The sequence below is a fragment of the Nothobranchius furzeri genome, chromosome 7, assembly GCF_043380555.1.
Source record: "Nothobranchius furzeri strain GRZ-AD chromosome 7, NfurGRZ-RIMD1, whole genome shotgun sequence".
Lineage (NCBI taxonomy): Eukaryota > Metazoa > Chordata > Actinopteri > Cyprinodontiformes > Nothobranchiidae > Nothobranchius > Nothobranchius furzeri.
In genome coordinates, this window is record NC_091747.1 from 68,651,819 (window position 1) to 68,664,941 (window position 13,123).

General features: G+C 42.4%; 1 protein-coding gene across 2 annotated transcripts in view; it reads right to left on the bottom strand.

The window, feature by feature from the left end:
• Window positions 1-13,123, bottom strand: part of pkn1a (protein kinase N1a) — a 66,763-nt gene that overhangs the window by 29,641 nt on the left and 23,999 nt on the right. Inside the window, exons 1-2 of one of the 2 annotated variants that reach the window (XM_015954469.3) lie at window positions 1,190-1,348; window positions 378-572 (exon numbers count right to left, since the gene is read on the bottom strand). In XM_015954469.3, coding sequence (XP_015809955.3) covers window positions 378-572; window positions 1,190-1,231 — 237 coding nt within the window. In that variant the 5' untranslated portion in view covers window positions 1,232-1,348. Of the gene's footprint in view, window positions 1-377; window positions 573-1,189; window positions 1,349-13,123 lie in introns of those variants that run through there. The other variant, XM_070553630.1, reaches the window with a different exon arrangement.

Consider the following 13,123-nt stretch of genomic DNA (forward strand, 5'->3'; position numbering starts at 1 on the left):
CATGACATATTGGCCACTGGTTGATCAAGTCTCCTACACATCGGAATTGGCAATTAAAAAAAAACTAATATCGGTCGAACTTTAGCAGAGACACGGCTCAAGGTTCCTACCCCCAAACAAATTTAGTTCAGGCACAGGAACGTTTTCTTTGTAATCACCATACTGGTTTCCTGGTTCCATTAAGATCGGAAAAGAAAACCTTATCTTGCAGCTTGATGTCGCGTTACTTCCATTAGCTCATGCTTTGTGTAACAAAGGTTTTAACAGAGAGATTACCATGAAGTCTCTTCCTGATTGCTTTTTAAACAGTCGCAACATGAGGTTTTGTTTGTTTTTGTTGGACTCTGATGGGCTCTGGTGGATGAAGATGTGCTCACCTGCTGAGCATTCCTCTTGTCAGTCGTCGCTCTTCGAAGATTCTCAGCTCCCTCCTTGATCTTCAGCTCCTTGCGGATCTCCCGGCGGATTTTTTCTCGTTGTTCATCCAGAACCTGCTGAACACTCGAGTCTGAGAAATCGGAGTTCTGGTCCAAACCGAGCTGCTCCAGAACTGAAAGCCCGTCTGGGTCGCTCTGGAGGAATAAAAAAAAAAATGACAAAGTGGTCAGAAGTTAGAAACAAACAAGTAGATCCTCTACTTCAAATAAATCCATAGAACTCCTCCTCCTCCTCGGTCTGGTAATGTGTGGCGCTTAGAGCGAGGAGGAGGAAAAGGAAAGAGTAAGATAAGGCGATAATGAGGGGAAAAACAGCGAGAGATGGTCGGGATGGGGGTAGCACAGGAAAACGCTAAAGGTGGAGGAAAAAGAAAACGGGAAAAATATAAAAAGAATGAATGAGACAATGATGCTGCAGAACAAATATTCAGATAAAACCAGCATACTAGATCAAAATAATTCACAAACAGAGCTGAAATTCAACAGTAATGATGGGATGTTGTTTTTCTGCCTCGGCAGATGAGTCACAGGAGTTCAACTTCAGACCAACTCTAAACTCTGATTCTCATGACTGAGTCATGTTCTACTGAACAATCATCTCATTCTAAGTGAACATTTACAACTGTCCCAGCTCACTGAAACATGGATCCCATGACGGTTCGTTGTTATTGAAGCTCAAATAAATCCAGACCAGAGACCTCCTCCTGTCAGCATCACTCAGCCACTATGACAAACAAGCCGCTACGCCTCACCTCCAAGCCGTCCTCATCCTCCTCGTCCCCATGCCAACACATAATGGACTCAGATCTGACCACTCCAAAAAGCTACAGGAGAACAGAAATATCTGGTTTGCTTCTGAGCTCAGGCAATAATTCCATGTCCTGCCAATATGCTCTGGTTGGGATGGTGGGGGCATATGATAAAAAGAGATAAAGGGAGGGAGAGTTAAGTGAGAGAGGAGGGGAACGCCTCCAAAAGAGGATATCCGTCCTAACACCAAGCTGCTCAGGCCTTTCCTGTTTCCTCTGCTATGTTGCTGCTGTCAGACAGACATCTCCACATGTAAAGATGCCTCTTGTGGAGTTTGTAAATCATTAAGCATGTTCACCAAAACATAACCTTGGGCAAGAAGACAGCAGCGCTTCCCTTACATAGACGTAGCCGTGGTGGCCCACCACAGCTGAAATCCCAGTGCCACGCCTACAAGATCCCAAGTTTTATTTTATTTTATTGTATTTATTTATTTTTTTGTGCTGTTTCCCCAAAGAAGCAGCGGGAACTACTCTGTTGTTGCTTGTGATCACAGCCGGCAGGCAGCAAGGGGGAGGAGGCAGGCATGGGGGATGTGGGGGATTCAACAGCCACACTTTTCCAGCCGTTTTGCTCTCCTCCACACCAGTCTGGTTTCTCGCACTCACTCTGTTTGCCTCATCTCCTTCTTCCCCTCGCTCTGCTGTTTCTCCTTGAAACCCGACAGCCGATGTCGGGTTTCAAGGAGAAACAGCAGAGGGAGGGAAGAGCTCGACTGAATTCATAATTTTACATCTTGACATTACAAACTGAGTTTGAAAAAGTGAAGAACAACAATTTGCAGAGGTTTATAACAGGCGTGGCGCCAGGTTTTTATTTTTAAATCAAAGATATTGGTCAATAATGCCAAATATGTACATTTGTGTTTCAGTCATTTTTATACTGGCTTAAAAATACTTCATTAGGTCTACTAAGCAGGGGTGTAGAAGGTGTTTAACAGGGCCAGCCCAGTAATGATCTTGGACCAAAATAAAGGGGGGCAGATGGAGATGTTGTTCCAGACGCCAAGAAAAATTAAATGCTTAAATATTCTTACTTCCTATTTTTACTTTTTTTTCTACTTTATTGGTCCAACAGTGCTGCTGTAACAAGTGAATTTCCCCACTGGGATCAAAAAAGTCTATTCTATTTTGCTTTTTTGCACCAAATACAGCAAAAATTTCCCAGTGTTGTGATTTATAGCTTTTATGGCAATAACACCCTTCTGATTCTGAAACAGGAGACACACTCTTGTGTAGAGAAACTTTATAGTTTTTGCAAAATAAACCACATTGGTGTTAAATACGCAGCACTTTAGTCAGAGATGAACTAAACTATTTAGCTGCAGTTTTTTATCTGCATGGAGCGACGGTGGCACAGGAGTTAAGCGCTCGCCTCGTAACCAGAAGGTTGCAGGTTTGAGCCCCGCTCAGTCTGTCGCTGCTGTTGTGTCCTTGGGCAAGACACTTAACCCACCTTGCCTGCTGGTGGTGGTCGGAGGGACCGGTGGTGCCGGCGGACTTGCCTTGTCAGTGCGCCCAAAGACAGCTGTGGCTACAATGTAGCTCATCACCACCAGGGTGTGAATGCTTGTGTGAACGGGTGAATGACTGATTGTGTTGTAAAGTGCCTTGGGGGGTTCCAGGACTCTAGAAGACCATTATATGAAATGCAGGCCATTTACCATTTTTCTCTAATTTATTTTACCACATAAAACTGACTCATTTCCCTCTGACGCTCAGCCGAAGACGTAAACCACAATCTAATTACTTCCTGTAATCTGAAAAGACAGACTAAGCACAAGACTGGCTTGATAAATTTAGAATGGATGAATTCGGTTTAAGCCAGAAAGCTAATAATCAGCATATCTGCTGCATCTCAAACATCACTCATCGATTCACAGAGAACAGGTGTACCTGCTGATAAACAGATAAATAAATAAAACCCGCGTTTTAGGCCAACATGATCACTACTTAGTAAATGTGTGAAAACTAGTGCTTCAGCTAGAGAAAATTATAAAAATAATTTTATTTACATAATTTAACCAGCATAGCATGGCAGTTATTATGCTAGGCTAACTGAATGCTTGAATAGGCTAAGCTTGTAGCAAGTTAGCAGATTAACAAAGGAACTCCCTCTTCACTTAAGCCTCAGCTGTTCCATCTTCAGAACCACGATGGCCTCGTTTTAGGTTGTTTGATTAAATAGATAAAAAAAAAGGCTTCAATCTATACGTTCTAAATCTGTCTTCATCTTAAACGTCCTTCAGAAAAAATGAACACAAACCTCGGTGCTTAAAAGCATAACGCCGCTTATGCTATCATTTGTTCAAGAATACGTTTTCAAACCCAACAAAAACCACCTTCTTTTTACGTTATTTGTTTGAACTTTCATATTTTTAAACAAGCATCATTCCTTTAGGACTAAAAACAACAACAAAATCAAATCAATTCAATTCTCTGGACATGGGTTGGTACTTCCCCTTCTTATAATGACTTAATGCACTCAGTGAGTAAAAGGCTCCACTCTGACCTTTGTGGTTGGAATGAAAAGAGATGAGTGCATCTATTAGTTTTATTTTGTTGTTATTTTCGTGTTAGAAGTACTCAGTCACAGATTACAAAAGGGAAGCAATAAAATTTAAAAAGCAGTTTCACAAATCTTTACAGTAAAGTGAGTGAGTATGCTCTTATTATTGTCATACACATTAGCCTGGCACACAGTCCTATTATGTAAACATATACAACCCGCACGGTTGGTCTAGGTTTCTAAGCTAACATAGTGTTAAACATATATACATATATATATATATATATATATATATATTTGGTTTTATAAAGTCATGAAATGGAGCAACACAGCCAAGTTCATCAAACTCAGTTTTACTCCAACTGAGACCCAGACGCCGCTAATGTTCCAGCTTCACTTCTCCAGCTAACCAGTGTCTCTCTCATATGCCATCACGCACATTATGTCACACGCTGCATCTGAAAGCCCCACACATACACTAAGCATTCACATGACAATAAATAAAGCAAATATCTCACATAACAAAATCCTCCTTCTGTTGCACGGCAACACACTGGTCTTTTTAAAAACAGGAATCTTAAACCTTGCATTTAAAGATGTGGTTCAATCCTTTAATCTATACATTTGCAGTGATCTCTAGTAGGAACGAATGCCTTGAAAGCCGCACTCTGGAGAAAAAAATTTTGGTGCACCATTTTCAGGAACTAGAAGTGAGCCACACCAGAGTTGAGCTTCAGACAGCAGGATCTGGTGTCTTGGTTCCTGTGTGGAGTTCTGCTGTGTGGTGAAGTTGCTGATGCTAATGGTTAGCTTCTACTAACCAAGACGTTCACTGCTGTTTCCTGGATGCCAAACCAACAACAGCCTTCCCTGTCGTGAGCCAAGATGGGTGAGTCCATGAATGTTAACTCATTCGCTGCCAGCCGTTTCCTAATCACTAAAGCCCTTCACTGCCAGCGTTTCTCACCATTTTTACTGTTTTTTTAAGAGTCACAGAACGTTGCGCGCTAGGATGATGTCGACGCCAAAACAACCAAAACAAAGAGGAGACTCACCTCTTACATCAGAAAGAATCCGCGCGTTTGGAGCGTTATCCGTTCTTTCATAATCCGTTGTTGAATTGTGATCGGCAGAAGCTTTTCCGGTTCGCGCCTCACTTTTTTTTACAGCAGCGGCCCAAAACGATCTCCTAACACATGGATGTTCTGCTTCCTGATCACATGACGTGTGACGTATGCGGATGATGATCAGCTTTAGAGCTGAGATGTTTGTTCTCTTGGTGCAGGGGCTCGTTCCGACGCCCACACAGTAAAAAAGAGTAAATGACGACTTTAGTCGTCAATGGCAGTGAATGAGTTAAGTGACAGTGTGACATAGATTTGTCGGGCTTTTTAAATCCTAGCGTTTCACCATCTATTTTCTATCAGAAGGTAATGCAGGAGATAGGTATATGAGACTGTTTTCATGTTCAGCCTGCATGAAAAACTCAGAGTGACTGATTATAATCAGAAATAAATCATTAAAAAAGTGTTTTTTTCAGTGGACCACACCTTTAAAACATGCATGGTAGGGTTTCTTTAAAGTCTACAATTGTGAGTTTTACGGTGCATGTTTCAAGGGAACTAAGGGTCTCTGTAACTGATCAGTTACATTCAGCTCAGTCCAAAAGCCTTCTTTTGTCTAGCTGGTGAGAACAGGTCTCAATTCCAACCTGAGTTACAGATGTGTCACCAGCAGATGTTTGCTCACACGCTCATGCAAGCAGCGCAAAAGCAAAACAATATAAAGCAGAGGTGAAACAGAAACGCTCCTCAGATTCACAGTTTTTCAAGCTACAAAGGAAAGCCAAGAAGGTGCAAACTTTAGGTTTATTCTCTGGCTGTCAGAGATGTAACAGGACAAAGAAATGGCAACAGGCCATGAATGCCTAACCTCATGCATCTTGTTTGGGATCTTGCCTAGAGAGGAACATTCAGCCATGGTGTTCAGGGAAGCTGATTCAATAGATAACTGCGCCAAGCGAGAGTAATTCAATCAGACTGTGTGTAGCGTAGTGAAGCCTGGGGCTCGACAGGGACAGACGCGACAGAACGCTGGGAAAGGGACGTTTTTGTTCGAGTGTGTTTCACTTTGAGTAGATTTCCGTGAATATTCTTACCGGGCTGCTGTGGCCACTGAGAACAACACACGGGTTTTAGAGATCCATGGTGCTGCAACAACACATGGCATAAATAGGACAGGAGATATTCACTTTTAATGAATGTGCGCACGCACACACACACACATCTCAGTTTCCAGTGTAACAAGAGGACATGTCTCTTTGAGCTGGAGTCTAGTGAGCTCAGTGTTAATGCAGAGGCTGATCAGTGGCTCTTAGACCTACTGGACTCACACTCCTACTCTGTGGGGGTTGTTGAGTATGACAAAAAGTGAAAATGCCTTAAGACCTGTGACAGGATGCTGTTAACATGACAGAGGAAGGACGGATGACCTCTGTCTGAGTTTTGGGTTACAGATAATAACAGAGGAGGAAGAAGAAAAGAGAAGTTGGTCAGGACATGCTTAAAAACTGACAAGGAACAAAGAAACAAGTAAATAAATGGTTCATGTTTAAAATGAGTTTGTGTGTACAGAGAATTCAGTGACAGCTTATTTGAGGCTAGGGTATGTGTCACCATCCAGTGTTTAAAGTCCAGAGATTGAAGACAAATTGCTGCAAACATCTCCTGAGATTTAGATAACACAAAGAACTAAAACTGAAACTGGCACATTTTAAAGCATTGATTACACTTACAAGGGCTGCATAACAGATGGTTAAAATAAATAAAACAAGAAAGAGTTCTAAATAGATTTTTCTTTCATTATGCTGTATTAAAATCTTTACATTATTGGAACTTCCTGGTAATAATTCTGGACATTCACAGCATGCTCATGTCTCCATTTCACTGGGCTGACCCAAAAGAACCCTTTTATTTATTTATTTTTATTTTTTTGGGCAATTTCAGGGAACAACTGAGGCCCTGTCCACACGTAGCCGGGGATCTGCCAAAACGTAGATATTTTTCTACGTTTTGGCCTGTCATCCACACGAAAACGGATCTTTTTAAAAACTCCGGCCAAAGTGAAGATCTGCGTTTTCTCCGTTTTGGGTGTCTGCGTGTGGACGGACAAAACCGGAGTTTTAAGGTCCACAACGTCACTTTCCGCGACAAAAAAATGCTGACATCACGTGTGCGACCTGTGTTTACACTAGCCGACAGCATGGAAGCCCTCAGAGCTGCACTCGCTTCATCAATTGTCCAAGCGCTTTCTGCTTGTTTGTTTTTACAAGCAGAATTACTGCTCCTTGTGGAAGACCACAGACGAAGGACGAGGTTAAGAACGGGGGAAGTACTGCCGCCTACAGGTCTGGCATGTCCTTAACAACGTATTTATCCGGTACGTGTAGACAGAGTTTTTTTTAAACGAGGTGGTGTGGATGCAAGTTTTTGGAGGGGCGGATATTCCTTTTTAAAAAAAACCCGGCTACGTGTGGACTAGGCCTGAGCACACATAGTACTCAGAAATGGCCAGGTAGAGTTGCTGCCAAGGACTTGAGAGTAACTCAGGCTGACTGGTTGTAACTCAGTATGAAATGACAAAGGCAGACTTTGCCTAACGACCAGCTTATGTAAAATTAGTAGAGTCGCTGGGGAAGCAGGAAAGGAAGGACAAGAAAATAAGCAGTGTTAATGCTGGTTTAAAATAGCCGTGTCTAATCTATCAATGCAGAAAACTGCAGCAGAAATCCTCCCAAAACACCATAACTGACTCTGCTTTGTGATCTCCAACAGCTCCTTCTGGTCATTTGAACACAACTTTTTACATTTCACAGCCACTCCCCCAAAATAACCGAATTACTGCAAACTTTGATGGAATAAAACTTTTAATGTTACTAGTTGTCTGTGGATGCTTTTGGTGCTGATAGTGATCAGTGATGTCACTCACTGAAGAAATGGTGGCGGTACACTGATGTCATAGCAAAGTCCTGAAAGGTCTGATTTTGTTATAGAGACTTTTTGCAAATTCACGATCACGATTTTTTTCTATTTTGACATTTCAGATGTTTTGAAAGTTATTTGCCAGTAAAATACATCAATTTAAAAGCACATCTCTTCACAGAAAACAGGATAAAAGATTTCAGAATCCTAAAAAATCCAGAACTACATCCATCCACCTATCACAGTTAGAAATCTCAAATGTCCCATTGGCACTTTATTTATTATTACTTATATTTTATGTAAAATAATTTTCATTCTGTCTAGAGGTGGCTCATATCCTAACATACACAATATTACCTGCAACTATTTCTTGTCCAGAGAAAAAAAATCTAAGCTACAACCATGATGTATTTATACTGCACACCCGGTATTTTGGCCTTACTGCTCTCCGTAGATGTTTCCTGTCAGTGCAGGGGAAGGGTTTAGCCCGTTTCTCTATACAGACAGGATAAACTAATCTCCGTTCAGCAACCACGGTGAAAAGTCTCGCTAAAACACCAACAAATGTCCTCAAATATTAAAGGCCACAAAGCTAATAGCACACTTTAGAGCAGAACATTGACCCAGAGGTTGCCTGATTGAGCAGATGCGCAAGAACAATGACCGCTTAGAAATGGAACTAGTTAGCGGCTAGTGCTAGTGGCCAGCCACTAGAGCTATAATCGATTATGGTGTGCTTCCTCAACGACTCATAATCGTTTATTTTCCTCATCTCTACCGAACACCCCATCTAAACAAACCAACATGCTGCCTAGAACTTGCTCTGATTGGTTTATCGATGTGTCTGTCATGCCGACAGAAGCAGACTCGCGAATGGTGTGACAAATGTGTGCCCGCGTGCCCAGAAATAACGGCACAGACGGGTGAATGCAAATACACGGTATAATCCTTACTGATCTTATACTGTCAGATTGCACGGCCCTAGCTGTACATGTATACTCTCTGTTGAGTAAACCATGTTTGGTGGTGGGGTTTAAGAAAAAGATGACGAGTCTTGAACTACTCCAGGGGGGTCCGCAGGCATTCCCCCCAGAAGAAAGGTTTGGATATTTTATATTTAAAAGCATTAGTCTGGTGCATTTTTAGCAGAAAAAAGTTGAGTTACAGACTGGTAAGTATGTATAATAAAGTATTTATGGCATTATAATATTATATTTGACTGATTATATACCCTGTCCAGTCCAATCCATTGAGAACACAGACTACAGCGAAATCCTCGGATGCATCCATGCTGCTCAGTACCAGAAATGATCTGATGTCAGTTACCAAAAGAACCACTGAGCTGGCAGAGCTCACTATTGACAATGTGAGCATGCAGAACTTGGAGAACAATTTGAGGAACAAAGTAGAATTCAGCTACTGTTATTTATTAGTTGTTGGTGTTTATAGAAAGTAAAATTATCTGCAGGGCTTTAGGGCCAGGGCAGAGTTTTATACCTCAGGCCGACTAGATCATGACCTACCATTAATAATATCAGGTGTTTTTTACACTAATCAGAAAAATACGCAATGTTCACAGACAGCCAAATAGTAGAAATGAAATAAAATAAATATTAAAAATAAAATTACTCATATTCTTTTTAAATAAAAGATCAGTTATCTGAGAACACTTTTTTATATTTGATATTGTCCAGCTGAAGCAGACATCTGCTTATTTAACAGAGCTGAGCTGTGGAGAAAATATTCAGCCTTTTTAAATCTTATTTTCTACCATGTACTGTGTGTTTAGTGGATTTATAAACTTAAATATACAATTGTAAATAACAGGTCACTAGTCTGGGCATAGAAAGTGTTTCTAGGAACTAAAGCTTATTGGCGGCAGCTCACCTGCTCCTTCCACACAGGCAGGAGAAATCCTCTCATCAGCAGCAGCTGACCAACAGAAAAGTTGTGAATTTAATTTAAAAAAAAACTTGAGAAAACACATGAACACGAGTATTCACAGCCTTTACTCAGTACTTTGTTGATGCACCTTTGGCAGCAATTACAGCCTCAAGTCATTTTGAATATGACGCCACAAGCTTGCCACACCCATCTTTGGGCAGTTTTGCCCATTCCTCTTTACAGTACCTCTCGAGCTCCATCAGGTTGGAAGGAAAGCGTCGGTGCACAGCAATTTTCAGATCTCTCCAGAGATGTTCAATGGGGTTCAGGTCTGGGCTCTGGCCGGGCCACTCAAGGACATTCACCGAGTTGTTCTGCAGCCACTCCTTTGATACTTTGGCTGTGTGCTTGGGGTCATTGTCCTGCTGAAAGGTGAACCATCGCCCCAGTCTGAGGTCAAGAGCACTTTGGAGCAGGTTTTCATCCAGGATGTCTCTGTGCATTGCTGCAGTCCTCTTTCCCTCTATCCTGACTAGTTTTCCAGTACCTGCCACTGAAAAACATCCCCACAGCATGATGCTGCCACCACTATGCTTCACTGTAGGGATGGTATTGGCCTGGTGATGAGCAGTGCCTGATTTTCTCCAAACGTAACGCCTGGCACTCACTCCAAAGAGTTCAATTTTTGTCTCATCAGACCAGAGGATTTTGTTTCTCATGGTCTGAGAGTCCCTAAGGTGCCTTTTAGCAAACTCCAGGCAGGCTGCCATGTGCCTTTTACTAAGGAGAGACCTCTGACTTGCCACTCTACCATACAGTCCTGATTGGTGGATTACTGCAAAGATGGTTGTCCTTCTGGAAGGTTCTCCTCTCTCCACAGAGGACTGCTGGAGCTCTGACAACTTGACCATTGGGTTATTGTTCACCTCCCTGACCAAGCCCCTTCTCCCCCATTCACTCAGCTTAGAAGGCCGGCCAGCTCTAGGAAGAGTCTTGGTGGTTCCAAACTTCTTCCGCTTAAGCCGGGCGTACACTGTGCGACTTTTTCACTTTTTTGAGCCGATTTTCCAGTCGTGCGAGAAGCCACGACATCGGGGGGAGTTTTGCGCCGAGCGATCGTGTAGTGTACAGGGGGTTACGAGAGGCGATTAACACCACGTGACCAGCTGCCAATCAGCAGTCGTGAGGTCGCAGGGACTTCTGGTGTGTTTAATATTTCGCTCGTCCCTCGTGAGGGTATCGCACTGTTGAAGCGGCGCTGCGAGCAGCTACGATCCAAAAAGTATCAGAACCGCTCACGGCGCATGCGCGCGCAATCCTGCATCAACGCCGGCCGGTCGCTCGCTATTTCCCTAATAACACACGCTGTTCGTTTTTGTTTCTACACGTTTTTTTTACTCACAAAGATTGTCAAGAAAGCGTGTTTGTCGTGTTCATGTCAAATTAAACTGATCACAAAACACAGATTCACTTTCTTTATTCCGTTTTCCTCATCCAACCCCCATAAATCCCTGTGTGTCCTCCTGCAACACTCCCGAAGGACAACAGGCAAGACAAAAAAGTCTGACGTGTTGAGTAAAAACTGCTATTTTTAGCACATTTTTAGGGCCGACGTGTTGCTACCAGACGTACAGTGTGAGCAGTCAGGTCGCATGCGAGAACTGGGCCGTGCAGTGTGAGCACACGACTCGTGAGATCTGCTCTGCGAGGAAGTCGTACAGTTTGAGCTGAAGCTGAACGCTGCGAGTGAAAAAGTCGCACAGTGTACGCCCGGCTTTACGGATGATGGAGGCCACTGTGCTTATAGGAACGTTTAAAGCAGCAGAAATGTTTCTGTAACCTTCCCCAGCCGTGTGCCTCAAGACAATCCTGTCTTGGAGGTCTACATTCAATTCCCTTGTCTTCATGCTTGGTTTGTGCTTTGACATGCACTGTTAACCCAGGGGCCTTATATAGACAGGTGTGTGCCTTTCCAAATCATGTCCAATCAACTTAATTTACCACAGGTGGACTCCAATTCATCTGCTGAAACACCTCTAGGATGATCAGTGGAAACAGAATGCACCTCCGCTCAATTCTGAGCGTCACGTCAAAGGCTGTGAATACTTATGTTCATGTGATTTCTCAAGTTTTTTATTTTTGATATATTTGCAACAACTTCAAAGACACTTTTTTCACATTATCATTATGGGATGTTGTGTGTTGAATTTTATGGGCAAAATGAATTTAATCCATTTTGGAATGAGGCTGTAATGTAAACAAATAAGTGGAAGAAGTGAAGCGCTATGAATACTTTACGGATGCACTGTACACTGCATACCCACTTATTGCGCCACTGCCTGGAGCCCTATAGTCCCACTGACTGATTACAAGACTGTGGACACCTGCAATGCCAATTAGTGGACACACCTCAAATGAACATGTCCCTTTGGTTACATTGGTCGTTTCTAAGGGTACCACCAATTTAGTCCAGGCCTGTTCTATGAGTTTATATTTTTAAATAATTCTGTTGAAGCATAGTTGAAAGGCAATGTCTGAATTTCAATGGTTAAATTTCATAGAATTTATTTATTATTTTTCAGTTTCAAAGTATTTCTGTGACCATTGTGGGTTATTCTTTTATTGACTGAAGGGTACGAACAATTTTGTCCCCCTTTCTGCCAGTACTGTAAAATACTTGATTGTTTCGCCTGAATTTTTTGGGCCTTTTGGTTTATTTCTGAGACTGACAGATGTTGAGGTTATATCAGGAACAGAAATGGACTGACTACCAACACGCTGAGCTGAAGTCCTCTTCCTGCTGCTCTGGAAGATAAAACATGGCTCACGTGATTACCAGCTTCAGGGTACTCATTCTTGTGGGACAGAGCTTTTTATTTTCCTCTGCCTCAGGTTCAGCTTGCTTGGACTGTATTTACAGTCTTGCCTCAGGATGTTTGCCTTTTAAACCTCCACCTCTGATGAAGTATAAACCAACCCAGCGTAGATGTATGAATGCTTCTAAAATAGTTTCTGGGATTTGTCTGGGACTTGGTTCAATTAGTTATTCTGTGTTTGATCTATTTATTACCACAAAGCTTTTGAAGCTTAAGAACAAAGCCCATTGTGTACCGCCCTGGAAGAAATACATCTGCGGTGAAAAATATTAAGATGGAGACGTCTTGGACCAGACATCACACAATTTCTCTTAAGGTTTATTATTTTTTTCTTTCCTGTGATTCGTGAGCAGTAATCCAGGTAAGCTGAAGTTCCCCACCCACAGTTTTGCATAACAGTCATGACTTGACTTACGGTCGGTAACAAGATGGCGCCTGTGCTTGGCTTAGCTGCGGTCACAGTCCATTTTTTCAAACTTTTCTCCACAAACCTCCTCTTTTCCACCTTGCTCCTGTCAGCGATCCTCTTCGGTAGTGTCCCTGCTACCATCTCCTATGATCGCCAGACTCTTTTGTCCTTCCGTTCGTTCACAATCGCTCAAGATGCACCAAGGACGTACCTCCCTGT